This window comes from Sceloporus undulatus, chromosome 1 (genome assembly GCF_019175285.1).
Source record: "Sceloporus undulatus isolate JIND9_A2432 ecotype Alabama chromosome 1, SceUnd_v1.1, whole genome shotgun sequence".
In the NCBI taxonomy this organism is placed as follows: Eukaryota; Metazoa; Chordata; class Lepidosauria; order Squamata; family Phrynosomatidae; genus Sceloporus; species Sceloporus undulatus.
In genome coordinates, this window is record NC_056522.1 from 32,758,699 (window position 1) to 32,782,705 (window position 24,007).

Below are 24,007 nucleotides of genomic sequence, written 5' to 3' on the forward strand. Positions count from 1 at the left end.
AACTTGAAGAACATCAAAGGACCATCCTAAACCAGGAATTTACTAGTTTAGAGATCTCAGAAGCTATTAGAAGAATGAAACCAAATAAAATGCCAGGTCCAGATGGCTTCCCAGCAGTATTCTATACGAAACTGGAGGAAGAATTGTTAACACCACTAAAAGATACATTGAATGATATAGGAAAGGATGGCATCCCGAACACCTGGAAGGAAGCCTATATAAGTTTAATTCCAAAAGATGAGACAGGACAGATAAAAGAAATTACAGACTGATCTCATTAATAAACGTCGATTACAAAATCTTTAGCTCTATAATAGCAGAAAGACTGAAAAAGATTTTAAAATCAGTGATCCACGAGGACCAGAATGGATTCTTACCTGAAGAAATATGAGAACAAACATGAGAACAACGCTGAATATTATCGAATACTTTGAACAACACAACGAAAAGAAACTGGCTATGGTACTGCTAGATGCAGAGAAAGCATTCGATAAAGTAAAATGGCGATTTCTACTAGAAGTAATTAAGAAAATGAACATGGGGAAGAATTTTACAGAATGGATCCAAGCCATATATAAAGAACAGAGAGCAAGAATCATGATTAATGGGGAAATGACAGAAAACATCAAGATAGAAGGGGGAACAAGACAGGGGTGCCCCCTGTCACCATTACTGTTTATTCTAGTCTTAGAAATCTTAAATACTCAAATAAGAGAAGAGGAATTAATCCAAGGAGTGCAAATGAAAGGATACTGTTGGAAAATGAAAGCGTTTGCAGATGACATAATATATTATCTTGAAGACCCATTGAAGAGCATAGATCCGCTGATCAACATAATTAATTAGTATGGTAAGATGTCCGGTTTTAGTATAAATCAGAATAAGACAATAATACTAACAAAAAACATGTCTGAAACAGAAGAGAAGGAGCTAGAAAAAACATCTGGTTTTACAATTAAAAAGAAAGCCAGGTACTTAGGAATTATGCTAACGACGAGAAACCTAGACCTTTACGAAAATAACTATGGGAAAAAGTGGATGGAGATAAAGAAAAAATGGGGAAAATGGAGTAAATTACGTCTGTCTATGGCAGGAAAAGTAGCGATCATTAAGATGAAGATACTACCAGAGCTACTATTCTTATTCCAGAATATACCAATAATAAACAATACAAAAGATACAGACAAATGGCAAAAAGAGATAGCCAAATTCTTGTGGGAAGGAAAGAAACCCAGAATCGCATGGAAGATCTTGACAGATGACATTGAGAAAGGAGGCTTAGCACTACCCAATCTAAAAATCTACTTCCAAGCTGCATGTTTGCAATGGCTGGAAGATTGGGCAAGGCTAGAAGACGAGAAGCTGCTCTGTCTGGAGAGTACAAAGATGAGATTTGGGTTCCATGCTTTCATGTGGTACAACAAAGCAGGAGATAACAAAGCAAAGACTTTATGCATCATATTATAAGGAAAGCTTTGATCAACACATGGGCAAAAATCAAAGGAAGATTTTATAGAGAACTTCCAACATGGACCTCCCCACAAGAAGCTCTATTCAATAGAACAAGGAAAGATAGGACTACCCCATGGGTAACATATAAACAATTGACAACAGTAAAGGAAAATAAGGATTTAGGATTCAAAATTTTAGATCAAATAAAAGAAGAAAATATAGACATGGATTGGTTTTTACATAGACAGCTATGAGAAAGATATAAGATAAACTAGAAAAAGGGATTAAGGAAAAAAAGAAGGAATAGATCAGATCTTTTTTGATAAGAAGGACATATTGCCCGATACTATAAGTTGCTGAAAGATCAAGAAATGGAACAAGAGACAGTGAAAAATACTATGATTAAATGGGCGCAAAATATAGGAAAAGAGATCAGCTTGGAGAAATGGGAGAAAGCCGTGAAAGATTCAAATAAGTTTACATTGTGTCAAGATTACAAAGACAATTTCTTCAAAATGTTCCATAGATGGCATTTATCCCCGGAAAAACTTAAGAGAATATATAAAACATGCAACTCTGAATGCTGGAAGTGTAAAAAAACAGGAGCAGATTTCTACCACGTGTGGTGGAAATGTGAGAGTGTGAAAAAATACTGGAGATCGATTCATGAATCAATGGAAAAGATGGTTCGAGAACCATTACCTTTTGATCCCCTTTTTTTCTATTAAACATGATTCCAGATTGTAACCCAAATAAAGAAAAAATTAAGAAACGCATTCTGTTGTACATGCTTACCACAGCTAGGATGACATATGCAAAGCAATGGAAAAAGGATGCAATCCCTTCAAAAGAGGACTGGATATATAAACTTAATGAGGTAATGGAGATGGACACGCTTACAATGTTGATGAGAGAAGAAGATAAAAATGAGGTAGAGATAGATTGGATGTGTGTGAGGAAATTTAAAAAGAGTTTAACCCATTAGAAGAATGTCCCTGGAAAGAACGGTATTAGTTGACAAACTTGTGATTATATAGAAAGAAGAACAATAAGACAAGTATGTTCATATTGGATATGGTAATACAGTGGATTCTATACATTAATAGAAATAGATAATAGTACTTACATAGCTAGACATGAATAAATATAAACTGAAGTGCAAGTTTTAAGAATAATATGATGGGGGAGGGGGAATGCCGAGGGTAACGAAAGAAAAAGTCTCACTTTGTGTTGGTATTTTTATCTTTTCTGAGTTAATTGAATGTAAATAAGGAATGTAATAATGTACTAAAACTGTAACTGTAATGTATTGATATACGAAGTGTAACCGCACCAGAGTGCAGAATATAATGGAAGATAGTTAAAACAGAAGACGTAACTATAAAATAACAGAGCATGACTGGAAAATTATCAAGAAGAATATGGAGTGGAATAAGATTATGGGAAACGTAGGCAGACAATTATTCGGGAAGTGGTTAATATATTAGGAGGGAAAAACTACATAGAAGAACTTGTGAGTGTATGTGTGTAATTGTTTAAATGTAAAGGGTGGTGTTGGTTGTTATTTGTTGGTTTGTTTGTTATAAATGTGTAGGTAGTCTATGTTATGTTGTAGGATGATGTGAGGATTTTATGTATGGTTTGTAAAAAAAAATTTTTTTTAATTTAAAAATTTTAAAAAATAAATACTGTAAATCCTGTTTGCCCCCTAGCGTGATAAAGCAATTAGTCTAGACATTGTGAGATGTGCACTCAGTTTCAGGTTGCACTGAGGGCTGCTGGCACAAGTAAATGACTGTGGATTTTGATTTGAGGAGCTGAAAAGGGTTATCTTTTTAGATGATAACTGCCATGGATTCCCTGAGTACATGCTGGGCTTTCTGGGAATGTACAAATAATGATCCTTCTTCAACTCTGGGGACTGAAGCAGGTCATGGACTTGCATTACAGAGAACAAATCTCAGTTGAGTAGATCCTTTATTCTTTTAAGCTCTTACAAGAGATCATGAATTTGTTTTAATATCTGTCTTTGTTTTAATATCTATCTGGTTTAATCTCTTTTTAGTATTACTATGTTTTTATACTGGGGGAGGGATAGGGTTTTTTAGAATTTTAACTGTATCGTGTTTTATTGTTGTAATCTGCTTGGATTCCAAGTGATTAAGTGGAATATAAATAATAATAATAATAATAATAATAATAATAATAATAATAATAATTTTAAAGCCTTTTCACAGAAATAAAGAAACCCTTAAAAAGTGGAAGTAGACTGTTCAATCTTTAAAAATGTTAGCACCTCTGAAAATAAAGAACAGATAAGAAAAATTAATATGGGAGAACCTAGAATCCTACTGGCATGATCTATTAAAGGATATGTAATTCCAATGTCTCGCTGAATTTCTCCAGCCAAATTGCAAACTATTATTATAGTCTATCAACTTTCTTTTCAGGGTTACTTTTAACAAGGCGAATAGTTCAGGCTCAGTATAAACTGAAGCACAAGACATAAAATTAGGTCACAAGCAGATTGGTAACATAAATAGGACACTTCAAGCGATGCTGCTCTGTTCTATATCTGATCTGAAAAGTAATGAAAAACATTTTCCTTACATGCACACATTGCACTGTCATATAAAAAGGGGAGCTAAACATACCTGGGAAAGAATATAAAAACACCCTCTGCGTAGTATTAATTATATAAATGAAGTCATCAAAAAGGATTAATACAAGATTCTTTGTTGGCATCACTGTGGATTTTGGGAACAGAAAAGGGGAGCTGGACCTGAGCTCATAGAATCATAAAGTTACAGGAGCCTTGCAGTTTCTCTAACCCATTTCTCAATCTTTGATCCTTCAAACATTTTGGACTCCAACTTTCAGAGACCGAAGCCAACATAGCTTATGGTCAGTGATTCTGAGAACTGAGGTCCAAACATCTGAAGTGCCAAAGATGGAGAAATGCTGATTTAGGCCAAACTGCCCCCTCCCCCCCAGCCAATGTAAGAAATCCAGGTCTAGAGCATCCTCAGTGGATGACTGACCATTCTCTGCTTGCAGATACAGTATGCAGTAAATCCAGCCATTCCCAAAATCAGTGGTTCCTAGTGCGGGAGTTTGATAACTCCTAGCCAGCATGACCAATTATGAGAAACTGGAAGTTGAAATTAAGCATCAGTTGGAACCTCCCTGGTTGAACATGGCTGCCATAAATAGTTGATTTCATTGCTAATATTGCCTTACTTCAAAAAGCATCTCAGCCTTACTTCAAAACACATTCAGCTAAAATCTTAACACACATAAACCCAGTAATGAAAGCTTCACAAACTAATCCAAAAGCAGAAACAAGTCTTATTTTATTGAACTGTATTTAAAATATTTCTCAGCCACCCTTTATCAGATAGATTCCAGGGTGGTATGGAATACACCTTTTAAAAAAAACCAACAACAAAAAAATAATAACAACACAAGAATTATGAAACAAAAGCAAAAAGTGAGTATAAAAACTACAAGAGTGGGACAACACAGTCACTTAAAATTTCACAGCAAAGATGTCTCAATGTCAAAAAGTTATCAATATCATGACTAGTAATAACTCTTTGGGGAAGGCACTCCAGTCTGGCAGTGCCACTGAAGAAATGGCCTTTTTCTGAGTGCATATATCTGCCTTCCCCAACCTGGTACCCTTCAGAATTGGATGAATTGCAGCTCCCATTATCCCTAATCAAAGGATATGATGGCTAGAGCTCATGGCTCAGGCTGTGTCTGGGGATGGAAGGAACCTTGGAGCCAGTCTAATCCCCTTGCTCAATGCAGGATCTACAGTACAGAATACAACTGCATTATCCTTGACAGGTGAATGCCCATCCTCTCTTTAAATACCTCCACTGAAGCAAAGCCACCCACTTACAGGGCAATCTGCTCTACTGTTAAACAATTTCCATGCATAAGGAAGTTTCTTTCACCCAAGTATCTTTTTTGAATTTTCAGCAGTCATTGCAGTCAATTTCTAGTGAGTTTAGTACCTGTATGCATTGTAAAGATTCCTCTTCTCATTCATATTTTGGCATTTGCCCTCAACAGTACAAGGAAGAGTGAAATTTCTTGCTGGGAACTCCATGAAACAGTCTCTGCTGCTAATGCAGGAAGTCTCCTCCGTGCTGGCATCATCCAGATCTGTCACTTTGAGCTCTCCATCCACGATCACAAACTGCCGAGGTCGAAAATCCAACAGAGTCACAGAACCAAGGGGGGGAGTGGGCCAGGTAATGCAGAAGCTGAACTAAGCTGAAGCAGATCTAAAATAACAAAAGCCAAAATTGTCACATGTGGCTTTCCCAACAAGGCAATCCAAATGGGTCTGTTTATTGTTACACCTCATAGAAAATGACAACAGACCTTCAGCCTTCTTCATTATGAGAAACAGACTCAATAGCTAGGAGTGCCAAGTGTGTGCACAACAAGTTCTCTGCACAACCATCTCTTGTCTCTGGCATACGCCTTTGGCCCTTCAAAGTCCCAGAAGAAAAATGAAGATGCATACATAAATCTTTTGCAAACAGACTTGGCATGCCATATAGCAGTGCAATCCTGCAAGATAAATTTCAAAGCCCACTTCGTGTATTGGCTTTCTAGATGGTGCTCACCCCGCAATGCCAGGTGGAAACACTAGCAATTTCCACTGAGTGCAAGAAGAAATAATGCTACAACAGAGGAGTGCATTTAGCTCTGTGTTGCTGGACATAAAATAAGTCTCACAGTGCAAAACAATTGCATGAGGGTAAAAACTTCTACAGCCATTTTATGCCAGAAATGTGTGAAGTTTGGAGTGCAACTAGAACAGGTATCAACAAGCAGCACCTCCAGGGCAGCTGCCAAGGCCACAACATCTCAATGGAATCTACTACTACCTTGACTCTTACCACAGAACTTCCACATCCAGGAGATTACTACACACAGCTTGAAATAATGACTGCAATGCAAAAAAATGGCTGTGGCAATACTTATCACATGACGCCATCTCCAACCTGTAACTGCTGTGTACCCAAAGTATGGTTTGGCTGTCCTTTTTCACTGACAGGGGAAACTCATCAGTGAGCTTATAGCCCTCAGATGCAAAACATTGCTGCCAGGGCAGTTGTGATATTGGTAGTCACTTGGAGCCAGTGTTTCCTCTCCTGCTCACTATTTCCAAACATACTGATTGCCTTCACCCCCTCTCCCATTTCTTTCCTTCTTTTAAAACGTAAATTGCAGTTGCAGAGCTCCAGAACTGCATGAAAAGGTGAAAGTAATAATTTTTTTAAAAAACGCTGAAAGTCATTCTGGATATGGCATAGAACAGGGTGGCAGGGTTAAGGAGGAGTATGGAAGACAGCACAATGGAAGAAGTGACCCCAACAACTGGCAAGATGTGTGATAATGCCTGCTCTGGAACCATTTTCCATTTTTTAAAACTGACACAAATGCAGCAGGATCAGGACTCATGTGGCAATGTCCCTAGTGGTTTGAAGGAAATATTTATATTTCTGGCATTTCTCCCTTCTCCATGCTTTTCCTCTATGCACATTCTGAGCAGGGATAAAAGCAACTACAGCATAGAAATCTAACTTTTTCTTGGTTTAGCCATAAACAGTTCAAAAGTAGGTTATCTGAGAGATCACTTTTTCCTCCAAATTCACTTAATGTGGAGAACAGCCTTTTCAGTTGTGATACTTGCCACGAGAACCATTTCTCTAATGAGATCAGCTGATTCTATGGTGCTGGCTAGATGGGCCCTATGGGGCGCCATCGTGACGTGCGAGGGGTGGCGCTTTCAGATGCCTCTTGCCCCTTGCATGTGATGGGGGCATCAAAATGGCAGCGCCCTGTACATACGGGCGCCGCCATTTTGACATGACAGACACCTAGCGTCCGTACTTCTCGGCACCCTTGTGATGCCGCAAGTGCGCCATTGGTGCTTTGCGGTGTCACAACCACACCACAGAAAGAACCCGCTTTTTGAGGGTTCTTTTTGCTGCAAGAGGGAGCTGCGCAGTTTGTCCGCTGCGGCTCCCTCGCGCAGCAAACCAGGGCGGCAGGAGACCACCCTTTTTGGGTGGTCTGTATCTCGCCTATGATTCTATAATTCTATGAGTTCACAGTACAGAGTGATTCTGCTATAATCTAAAGAGTTGTTTGCTTGCTCAGGCATTTACCAGAATCATAGAGCTGAAAGAGATCACAAGGGCCATCCAGTCCAACCCCCTGCCATGCAGGAACTCAAAATCAATGCATCCCCAACAGATGGCCATCCAGCCTCTGGTTAAAAACCTCAAAAGAAGGAGATTCCACTACTCTCTAAGGGAGTGTGTTCCACAGTCAAACAGCTCTTACTGTCAGGAAGTTCTTCCCAATGTTGAGCTGAAATATCTTTTCCTGTAGTTTGAATCCATTGCTCCAGGTCCTATTCTTTGGAGTTGCAGCAAATAAGCTTGCTGGAAGAATGCAAATAAGCATTCTTTATCTTGCCACTTATATCTATTAATTTTCATGAATCATTTTATCATTTCTTGCTAATTTTATCAACTACTTTTGTTCTGTTTTCTTAGTCTGAATTCACATTGTAAAATGCTTTGGTTTTTTTTTTTTAATGGAAAGTAGAATAAAAATTTTCCAACACAAAATAAACAGTAATAACTACTTACACGAAATCTGTCCTCCCAAGAGGTCTGTAAAAGCTGTATCATCTCCAATGGTGAACCCAATTCTGTGATGGCAGTCAGTGTATTTGAAATGTCATTGCTGTCTTGATAACAATATCCATAGAGCTGTGAGGGCAGAGAGTGGAAAGGAGACATAACAAAATATTATTTGCATGAATAAGTTGTACCTCCCTTATCCAAAATTCTGAAGTCTAAAATATTCTGAAGTCTGAAAAATTTCCACATAGGTGGCTGATATAGTGACACCTTTGTTTTCTGATGGTTCAGTGTACACAAACTTTGTTTCATGGATGAAATAATTTAAATGATTATGTATAAAATTACCTTCAGGCTATGTGTATATGAAACATAAATGAATTTAATGTTTAGACTTGGGTCCCATCTCCAACATGCCTCATGATGTATATGCAAATATTCCAAAATCCAAAAACATCTGGATAAGGGAGACTCAACCTATATCAGCAATTTTTTTATCTCACCTTTCAAATACATATCTGAAATTCAGTGCCAGTAATATGATGGTAAAGTTTTGTCAATACTCTGTCAATTCAAGCAGTAGAAAGAGAACTTTTTCAACATCCCAGATTCTCCCTGCATTATAGAAAACCAATTCATCTTGAAAGACTAGTTCATATATCCTAGTCTTTTGTGAATGGAAACAGGTTGGGGGGGGATTTTCACCATCAATTCTCCACTTAGTCCAAGATCTGTTTACACCTGAGGAGTCTCTATGGTTCTATGATTCTATAGTTCTTTTGTACACAATGGAGATACTATTTGAAGGAGGGGAAATATACCCATGCCAATAAGTGATATTCCCTCAAAGAAAATAATAGATTTAAAAGGAAGATTTTCCTCAATATCTCAACAATGGAGGGAAGGATTAAATTCTCATTGCATAACCGCTGCAATCCCAGTGATTTCCAGTTCTTCCCAGTGGTTGCTAAGAAAATAGAACTGTAATGCAAAGTCTCATTGAACTTCATTCATAGTACAACCTGTAGTCCATGTGAACTAACAATGACATTGAACACACCTGTCCAATATATCATTTGAAGAGAACATGTACCATACAAGAAGCTGGATTCCTCCCATGCATACTTACTGTACTATTTTCAGATTGGGTTCCATACAAGCCCCTTATTTCCAACCAGCTATTAACTTTTTAAAAATTGTTCATGGGCTATTAATATTCCGAAAAAGACATGACACTTAATGTTGCCCTTAGTAGGGTTCAGATCCAAAGCTGCAGAACATGAAAAGTGCTTGGCCTTCATTCTATTATTAGTCTCAGTTAGAGCAGAACCATGAAATCTGTATTATTGACATAAGTGTTGACTCACCATTTGACATTTGATTCAATGGGTCTACTCTAGTTGGGCTTATGAAAAGAATTTGGGGCCCTTGATGCATCAGGACATGAAACTTTTGTTCCCTCTCCCACCATGTTGCCCACCTCACCACCCACCACTCCATGCTTCCTCTGTGGCATACCTACAACCCTGATCTGTGGGGAAGGTGAGGCAACACATGGATGAAAGGGACAGGCAGAAAAGAAATAAAAGAGGCCACAGCATCCTTATTTTCTCCTGGCACTCTGAGAATTTTAAAAGCAGCTGAATGTTTCCTGCAACTGAATATTTCCTATCTTTGCATTTTGAAATGTTGTGCCAAAGATCTGCTTTTTAAAAATGAAATATTAGACAAATTGAATTTTTTAAAAACAGAAATCATCAGTAGTAGAAGGCACTTTGACATCAAATATGTATTTATGGCAATTCAGTGCACCTTAATCCCTAGAACAGACAACTCAGAAAGGGCTCCTATTGATGTCTGGAATGAAAGGTGACCCATCTTCCAGTGATAAATCTGGAAAGATGAAATACTTTTTGACACTCAATTAGAATATCTAGCACTATATTCTAGAACTATTTGTATTATTTTTAAAGGGCCTATCAACACTGATTTTCCATCAAAATGATTTTGTTGTTGTTGCTAATTGCTGTCAAGTCCAACTTATGCCAGCTCTATGAATGAGAGACCTCCAAGTCACCCTGTTAACAGCCCTGCTCAGGTCTTGCAAATTCAGAACCACAGTTTGTGTCTATGCACCTCACTGACTTCCATCTAAATTCTGAATGGCAGAAGAAACACAGCAAAGAGGAACATCACATTTGAACAGCATGCATCTTCAGAATTTTGAAATCTCTTTGTTGCTAGCCAGACTGTTCCTTTAGATTTCTCTTCGTGGTGGTTTAAGGGGGAAACTACAAATTATATTGAGAGAAGTAACCCTTTCACACATCCACTCCTCCAAAAGCAAAGGTCAGACAGAATACAAAAGGTGACATTTTCAAAACAAAAAATAAAAGGACCTTATTAAGCTGTCATCAATGGGTAAGGATATACAAACAAAACAATCCCTCTGGGTTTAGTGAGATTCCCAAAGCTAGATTTGTAGAAAAGTGCATGCCGAGATAAGGCCTTAGCAAAACTGTTGCTTTTCATTGCTCCAAGTGGAAAAGGGAGAAGACAATGAAAACAAAATGCTCCTGAAAAAATCAGTAAGCCAGTTTCTACTTAAAATGATTATGCAAATAACTGCCATGAAAGCAGTTGGAGGAGACTGGAAGCAGTGCTGCTGCTGCTGCTTCTTATGATGATGAGGAGGAGGGTTGGAATCTAAAGTTGGGGTGTCTTGGGAGGTCTCCTATTTTAAAAGGGTCTGCCTGTTCTCCCTTGCTGTCCCTTATGCCTGCAATTTCCTCTAAAGTAGTGCCACGTTCACTTTTTTCTCCAAGCCCCTCGTCAGAACCAACTACTTCCATGAACCCTTTGGCTTAACCCTTTAATTTTCTTCTAAAAGTGAACAAAAAAGCTGGGGGGGGGCACACTTTTCCCTTTTTTTTAATAATCATTTTTATGAGAATATTTTCAAATATAATAAAAAGTTACACATATTTAAAGAGAGGAAGAAAGGAAAAAGAAAGAAAAACAGACAAATAAGAAATGAAAGGAATAAGATATAAAAAGAAATGCAATAAATAGTGTGGCTTACAACTTTCTTTTCAGTAGTTATACACATACATAATAGTCATACCTCTCTCATTATAACTACAGGTTGAATCTCCCATATCCGAAAAGCTTTGGACCAGAAGTGTTTTGGATTTTAGATTTATTTATTTTGGATTTTGGAATACCTGTATTTGGTTATACTACATAATGAGATATCTTAGAGATAGGACCCAAATCTAAACACAAAATTCATTTATGTTTCATATACACTTTATACCCACAGCCAGAAAGTAATTTGATATAATATTTTAAATAATTTTGTGCTTGAAACAATGTTTGCATTTCTCTTCAACACATTTTCTCTGTCTCTTCCAAAGCTTGGAAACATTACTTTCTTGGAATGCAGCATTCCAGATATCCCATCCAGCAATGCTCTGGGAGTTGTTGACCAAAAAAACATGCTGTTTCCCACTTTGGTCCCACACACAAACATGCAGAGAGAGAAAGAGAGAGAGAGTATACATTTAGTCCACTGCAATTTGGAAATGTGAATAACTCCCACTGCTCATGCTGGCATTCTGGGAGTTATAGTCTCAAAGTAACCTTTCCAAGCCCGAATTTAGACACACATACATGCATAGTACAAAATTAGACTGTGAGCCTTGGAGGCAAGAAATTTGTCTTTTTGTTTATGTTAGTTACTAGGAAAGTATCATGCCAACACTATAAATAACAACATAACTAGTGATTCTGCCAAATTCAAGGGTGAGGGCAGGTTTGGGTTTTAAATTTGCCCAGCTACTTATGTTCATCCAAGCCACAAATCAAGCTTCACTCCTCTCTTTCCCCAAATTATGTAAAAGCTACCGGCTTTGGAAATGTAGTAGTACATTCAGGGGCGCTTACACACTTCACAGTTGCAGCATTATGATTCCATTTTTAACTGTCATAGTTCAATCCTATGGAAACCTGGGGTCTGCAATTTAGGGAGCAGTATCCAGAATGCTCAGCCAGAGCACTCCTCTAGTTCATCTAGTGCAAACTACAAATCCCAAGGATTCCATAGGATGCAGCCATAGTAACTGAAGTGGAATCATAGTGCTATAATAGTTTAGTATAAAATTGCCCCTGGTTATCTTTTCCTCTCAGTACAGGAGATATTGTGGGCTGCAACTGGAGGAAGGGAACAAATACATAATGGATGGAGGGAACAAATAGATAATGGAAGTAGCTGGGAAGAGGTTGAGGGAAGTGGGCTCCCTTTGTCCAAGTGGCTTGGACAAAGGGAGCCCATTTCCCTCAACCTCTTCCCAGCTACTTCCATTGGACCAAGCCCCACCTCCCAAAACTCTGGAACCAGCATCACAAGCAAAGTGGAACAACATGTCTATTTGTTTGAACACCAGTTATATTTAATCCTCTTAAGCTTCATGTATTGCATTACCTGTGGTTCTGTGAAATTAAGCACAGATCCTCATGGGTCTCTTGATCCAACAGCAAGAAACATTGACCAAATAACCCCCTTTAATAGGCTTGCCAATTTGAAAATTAGAGAGGGCTCCACTATCTACAATCACTGCATTGTTGTTGTTAGCTGCCTTCCAGTCAGCCTCAAATCACAGCGTTCTTGTGGATGAAACATCTCCAAGACCCTCTGTCCTCTACCACTCTGCTCAGATTCTGCAGGCTCAAGCCTGTGGCCTTCCTGACTGAGTGCAGCCATCTAACTTGTGATATTCCTCTCTTTTTTTGTTGCCCTCCACCAGTCCTAGCATTGCCTTTTCTAATGAGTCTTTTCTTCTCATGGTGTGTTCAAAGAACAACCTCAATTTTGTCATCCTGGCTTCCAGGGAGAGTTCAGGCTTGACCTGTTCTAGGAGTCAACTATTTGCTTTTTTGGCCATCCATGGTATCCTCAGTACCCTTCTGCAGCACCACATTGAGAATGAATTGATTTTCTTCATATCCCCTTTCTTCACTGTCCAGCTCTCACATCCGTGCATGGTGATAGGGGATACAATGGTTTGGATGATCCTAACTTTAGTATCCAAGGTTATGTGTTTGCACTTTACAATCCTGTCTAGTTCTTTCATAGCTGCCCTTCCTAGTCTTCTTCTAATTTCTTGACTACACTCTGGTCAATGTTTAATCCAAGGTATGGGAATTCTTTGACTATTTCTATTTTTTTGTTATCTTAGTCATTATTTTTGTTTTCTTAATATTCAGCATTAAGCCTACCTTAACACTTTCTTCTTTGACTTTCTTTAGTAATCGTTCCTGTTCTTTGTTTTCTGCTAGTAGTAAGGTGTCATCCACATATCTTAGATTATTAAACAGTGTATAGATGCTGAAATTTCAGCAGGGGTTGCTTGCCATGCAACTCCTGCTGAAATTCCCTCTTCTACATAATCATTAAAAGGACAGGAGCCCTCTCCAATTTTTACTCTGGCATCCCTATTATGGAATGAGACCTAGGAATGAGTGTCATAAAAATTACTACTACTTCTCACCTAAAGCATACTAGACCTAATTCCCAATCCATCACTTTACCATTGACATCACTGATTTTGCAAAGCTATCCTACTTGCCTTCCCTTTCCACAGGCATGACATCAGGCAAGCAGAGAAGAGGAGAGAACCCGCTGAATAATTATTTTACAAGGCTAATGCTAGAATCTTCCTATCTATATTACATCCAGCCTTCATCTATGTGAAAAGCCATGCATGAGAACAAAGGGCCTGGGAGATTCCAATAAAAATTTCTTTATTATTCCACATCACTTTTTCCAACATTGAGCCACACTGGCTCAATTTAAGGGATTTAAGCTATAAAATATGCAAGACTGTTAAATTCAGGAAAGAGGGAAAGAAGGAAGGCCTAAAGCAGCTGTTTTAGGCAGTCAGTTTGGGGTGTCAAGGGAAAAACCAGCAAATTTTTAATTTTTCTTATAGAATGTTTACTGACAGCAGGAGATAATATGTAATATTTTCTACCTCAGATGCTAAAATAACTTGTCTGGCCTTGGGAATTGGATACCTTGACTGGAGAGTAGGGGCAAAGAGATGGGTTGTTCCACATCCAGTAACAATGTGTCCCAAGTCAGACGTGGAGTGGGAAGCAATACTGTATACCTGACCTACATGCCAAATCATATTATTCATTCATTTGGACATTTCTATTCAGTCTTTCCATAACTGCCCAGCTCTCACATCTGTACATGGTGATTTGGAACAAAAATATCAAAATGGTATTTTGGAACATGGTGATTTGGAACAAAAATATCAAAACCCTGAAAAATTAAAACAAACCTAATATTAAAGGAAGACAGCTAGTGTGGTGTACTGGTTTGAGCATAGGATTAGGACTGAGGAGATCGGAGTTCAATTGCCGCTCTATCACAGAAACCCACTGTTGACCTTGGGTGAGTCAGACCCTTTCAGGCCCAGAAAAAACCATGATAGGCTCACCTTACAGTCACCATAAGTTGGAAATTACTTGAAGACACACAAAAAGAACTTTGAAGAAATTAATAATACAACAGCATCTGAGTGGCTCCTCCTGAAAAACGCACCAACAGCAGCTGACAGAAAGTCTATCAAACAGCACACATGATTATTTCTCAGTAGCCCCCTCCCTTTCATAAGTATGAATTACTTTTTTTAAAATTAACCACAGTAAATGCTCTTGGCACCATGATTTTCAGCAACAGAGGATAAGTAATAGGCTACAGATTCCACCCATAGACATACTCAGGAACTTTCCCTTCTCGTGGAACTTCAAATAGTGCCTGCAATGTTTTTATTTTACACTAGCTATACAATACAAACATGTATTAGTTTTATGCCCTCTTAATTGGATTTACTCCCTCCAAAATCTGTGTAAGGAATTCTGAAATAGGGTGCCTCAGCTCTCTTCACAAAACAACACTTTTCAGCATTCCCAAACTGGGGAAGGGGTGTGTGTGGAAAGACTCAAGACAAGCTTAAATCAATTTAAACTTGCTCTTGAGGTAGACACACACTTTAAATCTTGAGACCTTTTCTTGCATAAAACTGTCTTCTATTCTAAACTTTGGTAGCTTGGAAATAGCCCTAAAATCAGTAGCAACCAGTCCCAGAACAGACTTTGGTGAAGAAAAAAAGCAGAGGAGGTTGCAAATCATCAGCTTCCCTGAAAGAAGCAGCTACGGAGAACAGAACCTCAGGGAGTGATTTACATGACACACATAACTGTTTCGACAAATTAGCCTGGATTCGTTTTTTAGAAAACAGTTCTCAGAGGAAGGATGGTAGGGCTTTTCAGCCAACATGCTCAGATATATCTGAAGCTGTGGAGAGAAAGCAATCCCCCTCTTGATAACAAGTCCCCACATCAACTTCTCCATTGCCCATCACCATGTTTTCCCACCATCCAGAAATGATGTTCGGTCACTTCAGAGCAGAGGCATACAGCTTGCCTAATAATGACATGAATAGTTCTGCCTGGTTTACAATTGTATCAGCTCCAGGCTTCCAGCAGCAGCAGAGCTCTCGCTAACAGATCCTTTCTTCACTCTTAAAAGCTCAGGATAACATCTGGGCCTTTGGGGAAGCGTTCTTGCAATAAAGAAGCACTTTGTGTAATTCATCTTTCCTCGCCAAGACGCATCTGTCTGCTCCTTCGGCCCACCTCCTGTCTCTTTCTCTCTCCCCCTTAGCCATGCCGCTTCCCTTGGGCTCTGCAAGGCAGAACAGCAGATGGCCACCTTCAGTGAATCTCCAGAAGGTGGCACTACTTTGACCTCTCCCCCTTTTAACAAGAATCAATTTGAGATGCATGCATCAACTTTCCCATCTGCCTCCCTAGAGGGACACTACCTGGCACTTTGCTTTGAGACTTGTGATGGAACTAACAAGACCCATTGCAAGTTAGCAAAAGCATGAATACAGTACATGTAGTTTAGTGGACTGACTTTCTTTTAATTTATTATGTGGGATCAAAGATTGATAGGAATGGAGAATGCCACCAGAAAATCAGAAGATTAAGAATGAAGAGGGCAGCTATGAAAGAACTAGAAAAAATGCTAAAATGCAAAGATATACAACTCAGCACAAAAGTCAGAATCATACAAGCCATTGTATTCCCTATTACCATTTGAAATGTGGTGCTGAAGAAGAGCCAAAAAGACAAACAAATGGATCCTAGAGCAGATCAAGCCAGAAAATCTCCATGGAAGCCAGGATGACAAAATGGAAGCTGTCATGCTTTGGACACATCATGAAGGCATGACTCACTGGGAAAAAAACAATAATGCTAGGAAAGGTGGAGAGAAGCAGAAAGAGAGGAAGGCTGCATGCTAGATGGATGGACTCTATTAAAGAGATCACTAGTATGAGTTTGCAGGAACTAAACAGAGCAGTAGAGGACAGGGGATCTTGGAGATATCCACAAAGTCACCATGGGTCAAAACAACAACAAAACAACATTCTCTCCTTTATCCTGTTTATTTCCTGACTTTCCTCCAAGCAGCTCCAAATAAGCAAATACCATTTCCTCAGCATGGTGTAGTGCTTTGAGCATTGGGCTATGACTCTAGAAATGAAGGTTCAAATCCCCACTTGGCCATTAAAACCCACTGGGTGAAGGGACACAACAAAGATAGACAGGCTTTCTTTGAATTTATTAAGTGTAACAATATTCTCTGCTTTATTGTATTCATTTCCTGACTTTCTTTCAAAAAGTTCTGAACAGAGTACGTGGCATTTTCCTCACTTTATCCTCACTCTATGAAATGAGATTCAAAAAGATAGAAGGCAAGTACAACAGATGCAAAATGAACAAGGACGAGGCATTCACACTGCCCAATTATAGCATTATAACTGCCAGGGTTGCATCCTTTGGGATCTTAGAGTTTGTGGGGGGGCACTAGGGTTCTCTGGCTGAGAATTCTATGTACCCTTCCCAACACTACAAATCCCAGAATTCTATGAGATTTTAAAGAGACTTTAAATGCCACTTATAAGTGAAATCATAGCACTATATTTCTGTAGTGTGAAAAGGCCCAAAAATTTGCAGAAAAATTACTCCATAGGAACCACAGCTGGACAGCTATTTAAAATGAAACTTCCCCATTCAATTACACTCTGTCTCTGACATCACACTGTCACTAAAAAAATTAAAATGAAAAATGACTATTTTTTCAAAACAATAAATAAATTGGGAAACACCAGTGCTTACATACTCAGAAGAAGGCAAGTACAACAGATGCAAAATGAACAAGGACGAGGCCACAGAAAGTTACTCAGGAACCTATTTGTTGACTAATGCATTTCAAATTAAATACCTGATGTATTATTCTGAAGAAAAACAGAACGTTAGGTAATCCATTCCAACTATTCCTGAATGGCATGGTATAGAAGATTAAAGATTTTTTTAAATTTTCCTTAAAATAACAAAAATATGAGGACACATTTTAACATGAAAGGTGCTGAGAAGGAAGATTACTTTTGGTTTTTTTTGGAGATATTGTCCCTTTTCTAGCAGCAAAATAAAATAATAATAATTTAATAATAATAATTTATTGGCTGGACAGTGGAAGCTTAAAGGAATCTTATTTGTTTGGGGACAACTCTTGTTTCATTCTTCAAACTAGCGCTAGATCTTCAGATGGAATACAAATGTGTCTTTATCTTAAATATTATTCATTACATTTTACATTACATACAAATATTACATTTCTACCCCAATTTTCCCCCAAATAGCCAAAATATTACATTTCTCTCCTATTTTTCTTCCAAAGAACACAAAGCAACAGACCTGGTCCCTTATCCAGCCATTTTATCCTCACAACAAACCCTGCAAAGTAGCCTATGGAATTGTCATTGTGTGCCTTCAAGTTGCTTCCAACTTACAGCAGTCCTAAGGTGAACCTATAAGGGGGGTTTTCTGAGGCTGAGAGTGTGTGACTCATACAAGGTTACCCAGGGGGGTTCATGGCCGAGCAAAGAACTGAACCCAGATCTCCAGAGCCGTAATCCAATGCTCAAACCACTACACCATGCTGGATCTCAGATACATACATGCATGCATGCACATGAACATATAATAAAAACAGTGGCATCAAATGACAATGAAATATACAGTATAAAGAAAAGTCTGTACCAATTCATTAATGTCTGTATGAAAAATAAAAGCAGCAAACATTCACAGCAGTAGTCTGACTTACTGGTGATAACACTATCTTCCTAGGGTTGCCAAATTAATTAACACTGTGATGAGATAGGAAATGGTAATCTATTCATTTGTGCTCAAATTGATAAACTCAAGCTTCTTGAAGAAGCCTTGAATTAGCACTTTCGAATTAGAGTAACTCCATTTTAAAGTTTCTTTGTGGGAGAATGCTACCTTCAAATCACCAGTGTCACAGCACTCAAATGTTCTGTCAGTGGTTCTGCATGTAGCCATTTCTGGTGTCAAACATGTGTCCATCGGATGTCATGGCAAATTAAGGTTTCTGCAAATCAGGCAAAGTAGTGTGTTACAAGTAACATTAAAAACATAATGTAAAGGTTGGCAACATCATTGCCTTTTGGGGGTTCCTGCTAACTCCTTAAGCATTCCTTTTGGCTGGATATCTCATGGGCTTTCTGGCCATGTCTATATTTTTAAACAGTTTTTAAAATTATTTTAAAAACAAATTAAAGTGATGCATTACTAATGTGCTAATAATGTGTTATTCTTAAAGGAACTAGTGAGCTGTTACTTGTGGTAGGAGGGGGAAGGATTAATGACTAACACATTTTGTTTAAAAATAATGTTTCAAACTTCAGAACCAGTGAGTGAAAGAAGGAATCAACATGTAAAGGAGAAGAAAAACAAAGAACACAAGCCTGTAATATACTTCATTCTCAAAAGTAGAAATACATAAACAGCACTAAATTTAATTGATGTAAAGCTCTGTAAAAAAAAGATCCTCATAAAAATGTGCATTGATTGATTGGACTGAATTGGATTTATATCCCACCTTTCTCCAAAATGAGGCTCAAACTGGCTTATAATGTCAATTAAAGCAAAACAGCTAAAACAATACGTGGTACAAAATTTTTAAAAACCATTGAACAAATCAATGTAATTAAAATATTACTTAAAGACAGGGATGGGCAAATTCCATAGGCCAATGAGGCCCTTGGGACCTCCCCCTGCAGTTGTCCAGCTCTGCTTTGTGGCATTAATTTTAAATAATCAAGATCACTTAAATAACATATTACATACTAAAAACCTAGCATACCCATTGCATGTTGTTCAATTAAAGGCTGAAGGCCTGTTTAAATAAGAATGTCTGCCTGCCAGCAAAAAGACAACAGAAAGGAGTCCAACTGAGCCTCCATTGGGAGGGAGTTCCATAGAGTTCTAAGAGCAACTACCAAGAAAGTTCTGACCAATTAGGACTACCAACCAATTAATCATTTTACTTGATTTAATCAATCATTTAAACAATTATATTGAAATTTCATGCTACTAAAACCTTGCCAAAGTGACTTTTTTGAAATACTGAAAAAAAACACAAAATTACTTGGTTTAATGAAATGCAAAGATAATTTTTAAAACTGCTAATTCAAGAAAAGCTACCACCTATTTGTTAAAGAAATTGCTCTCTAATCACTTTTGTCTGTTCCAGCTATAAGATATGCTTTATGTATGAATTTCCTGATTAGATGAACTTTTCTGAGCCTAACAACTCTTCAGTGCTATTGTTCCCTAACACAATAACACACCAGAAACCAAATAGGGTCTGGATTTTAAAGTATACCCTTAACTCAGAGGCCTACCAATTACTGTACCAATCAATCTTTAGTGGATTCATTTGTGGTTTAAGCTAGTTAAAGCCTATGGTCTTAACACACACAAGCTGTTTATTGGTCCAAAACACCCTACTGTTAATTCAATAAATTACCTCTTCCTGAATGTGCTTCATTAAAGTTAAGTCCCTCTAATAGAAAGTACACTCCAACATGTGTATCTGACAAGTTTTACAATCAAATTGTTTGTTACATTAAGCCAGCAGCTACTTTTTTCCACAGTGGGGATGGGGAATTCGATCTTTTGGGGGGCACTCATGCAGAGGGAGGGTTAATGCTTCTCTCCTTGCTCAGTTCAGGAGTTATCCTCATCCCACCAATGTGACTACAGGACTCAGAAACCAGTTCCCATTGATGCCAAGAGAGATCTTTATTCTAAAACCTATAACCAAACCAAGGGAGGGAGTGGGGTGATTATTACTAAAACTGGGATTGGTTAAAGTATTAAACCTCCTTTTATTGTAAGAGGAGGATCCCAGTGAAAGGAAAGACTGGTAGCTACATCTTTAACTGTTAGTAGCCAAGATGACTAAACTGGGATTGGTGTACCTTGGACATATCATGAGAAGGCACATCTCACTAGTAAAGACAAGAATGCTTGGTGAGGGAGAAGGCACTAGGAAAAGAGGAAGACTACACTCCAGAAGGATAAACTCAACCAAGGAGGCCATGGCCCTGAGTCTGTAGGACCTGAGCAAGGCTGTTGATGATGGGTGACTTGGAGGTCTCTTATTCATAGGTTTGCAACACAACATCTTTAACATAACATTACTTGGCCTGTTATTCTTTCATCTCAGTCTAACACATACATTCAACCAGTGGCATCACTAGGGGAGTGTGGGGGGTTCACACTGCACCAGGTGGCACCCTAAAAGGGGGTGACACCACTGCTCCTCAAGCACTTACCTTTTGGCAGAAATGGGCTGTGGCATTCACCTGCTTCTCTTTAAAATGCTTTAAGAGATGGTGGAAGTGGGGTGAAGCTCAGTGGGGGAGAAATGAAAGCCCCCACCAAATTTTTAAATTTCAATTTTTTAAATCATCATCAGTTCCAATGCCATAACCATGTCACTACCTGATAGAAATAGATGCAGAAGATCAGTTCCATCCAGCAGCACATTAATCTGATTGACCACCAAACAGCACTGTGACCATATAATATAAAGGTACTGTACTTGACTTTTCATTTGCTACATGTTGTATATAAATATTTTTTTGTGCTCCAATAACATGGAAGGAAATGTGTGTGTGTGTTCAAGTCGACTATCAACTTATGGTGACCTGTGAAGTTTTCATGGGGTTTTCTTAGGCAAGGTATACCCAGAGGTGGTTTTGACAGTTCCTTCCTCTGAAACAGCATAGCACTTGGTATTCATTGGTGGTCTCTTATTCAAGTTCTAACCGGGCCTGTCACTGCTTAGCTTCCAAAATCAGATTTGTGGTACAGTTTTTACAATGAGACTGCTCAACAGAAAATCCTCAATTTTCACCAAAGTAAATTCAACTATGGTCCAAAACACACTGCAAAAATAATCCAGTTTGAGACCATTGGCTCCATGCTGGAAGAGCCTGGGAATTGCACTTCATTGTCACACCAGAGCTTTCTAACAGAGAAGGCTAAATGCCTCACAAAACTAGTTCCCAGAACTCCCTAGTATTGAGCCAGGACAGTTAAAACAGTATCAAACTGGATTATTTCTGCAGTGTGTGTTAGACCTATGTTCAGTGGGTCTAATTGCCAGGAAAGTATGCACAATACACACTCAAACCCCGTTGATTTCAGCTACCAGTATCTAGTATATGCCCACCACCTTTTCACTCTTCATCATACTGTATTGGTAGCACAGGAAAACAGTTGGCAGGCAATTAGAGAAAGAGCTCCGCTATGAACATGCTTGAATGCATAAATCATAGTGAGCAGAATCCAGCTACCGTTAAGCCATTTAAGAGCTTTTGATTTCAGACAGTTAAGCTGGTGCTTAAACCTCTCCCACTGAAATCAGTGGGGCTAACAAGGCATATTTACTCTGACAGAGATTTTGCTGTATTCATTAGTAAGAGGCTTACTTCTAGGTAAATCTGCACAGGACTGCATCTGTTAAAATTGCCTAGTAGTGACTGAATTTGTCTCTATGTGTGTTGACAGACTAGAACACTTGGCATGCGTCTTATTTATTGAATTCTCTTCTGCTGAATTTTACCCAAGGGGGCTTACAACAGAAAACCCCACATCAAGGAAAAAGACACATTGAAAAATAAAAATGAACATAGCCTAAAAGCACTGCTGTAATAAAAACGGCAGCCAAATTCCAGCTGCATTGCAAAAAAAAAACGGCTTGCCAAATCCAGTCCTAACAACAGAAAAGTGAAAGCCCACTTTTATCAACATGGATGCGGAAATCATCTCTACTTTTTACTGCTGTTTTTAAATCTTCACTGTCTGATTAAAAGACAAAAGGGAAATGGCTGAGCAGCTCCTCATATAGAGAGAATTCCACCAGGTGAATGGGAATATATCACTTTTTCCAAGTGCCTTGTCACTTTCAAAAGGCTCTTTCCTTCTGGTTGGCTCCAACAACATGACAACAATCACTTAAGACAAGCTCTTTATGACTGTTTGAGCCTTTGTGCAGACACACAAGACTTATAATTATCTTTGATTACAGTAAGTCAAACATTACCATTGTCTCTTTACAATCAGAACCATTGTTTGAAATTAACTGCAAAGCTACAGATGTGTCCAAGGAAAGGATGTCTCTGTCTTCATCCCCAGACTGCAGTGATAGGCTGGAATTAATCTATGTGAAGTCACCATTATATGACTGCACAACAAAAGGGGGAAAAGAGATTCAGGTTATTCGTATCCCCCCCCAATAGGGGAAAGAGATGGACAGGGCCTTCAGCCACAATGTTTGACAGAGAGCAACTGCAAAGCAATTAGCCAGGCTGCAAAATCTTTAGACACAATAAATCAGTGACCCAGATCCCTCCCTTTCTCAAATGCCCCTCATTATTAAATCAACTTTAATGAGCCACTCTTCTCCACTCCTCCTCCACCATTTCCTTTCATTCCAGACCAAACAACATTTCCATCTTGATCTGCACCTGCCCATCACAATGGATGGCACAAAAGAGCCCACTTGGTGTGGGATGGAGATCCCAACTTTCAATACCCTGGAAGGCAGACAACCAAATGATGGTTCTCATTATTAATCAATATATTTGGTAACAGTAGCAGTAGATGTGTTACTGCTAATCTAAGGGAAACACTACACCATGTATTTTATTAAATATAAACTTTGGTTCCTCTGCAAAGAAGACCCCTATAGCTACTCTCTTGTTCATGCATCATTTTCACTCATTTTTATTTTATTTTTTGCTATGCCCCAGCACTTGATTTGATACATTTGATCCTCACAATGGGCTTATCAGCATGCAGTGCAAAGGGGGGGGGGGGGGGTTTAAAAGATGACATTTTTTAAGACAGTTGGCCTTTAAATGATCTCTACCTACATATTAGGAATATAGCTCCCTCAATTAAAGAAATCTAAATTGATCAATCAAAAATTAGTATGAACTATTTGCATATTTATTCATAAATAAAAAAAATCATGACAGGGTGGCTTCTTTAGAGTGTGTGTTGTGTTTTAACTTTTGTAAGTTTTTATGTTCACTTACGTTGTTTTAAATAGATTATTTTAATTGCTTTTAAAATGTTTACTGTGATGTTTTGAAATGTTTTTATCTTGTAAGCCACTTTGGGTCCCTTCCTGGGCAAAAGGTAGCATTGAAAATGAAATGAAATGAAATGAAATAAATAAATAAAGGTTCCTCTAAAGAAGTCATGAATACACCTTTCTGTTTACATTTTGCAAAGTATTTTTTTTTAAATGCAGAAAAAGAAGACTTTGGGGCTGAACAGACAGGCCAAAATAAAGCCACTTCGGGTCACTTTGGAGGTACGCTGTTTAAATGACACATGGCTCTTAAAATGCCAGAAGC

The 24,007-nt window shown here is 38.4% G+C and overlaps 1 protein-coding gene across 1 annotated transcript in view; it reads right to left on the reverse strand.

Moving 5' to 3' along the window:
* PKDCC (protein kinase domain containing, cytoplasmic) overlaps nucleotides 1–24,007 on the reverse strand; it is a 70,266-nt gene that overhangs the window by 33,310 nt on the left and 12,949 nt on the right. The window contains 3 exon segments of the mRNA XM_042476955.1: nucleotides 5,475–5,701; nucleotides 5,703–5,747; nucleotides 8,136–8,258. Of these exon segments, the coding sequence (XP_042332889.1) occupies nucleotides 5,475–5,701; nucleotides 5,703–5,747; nucleotides 8,136–8,258 (395 nt within the window).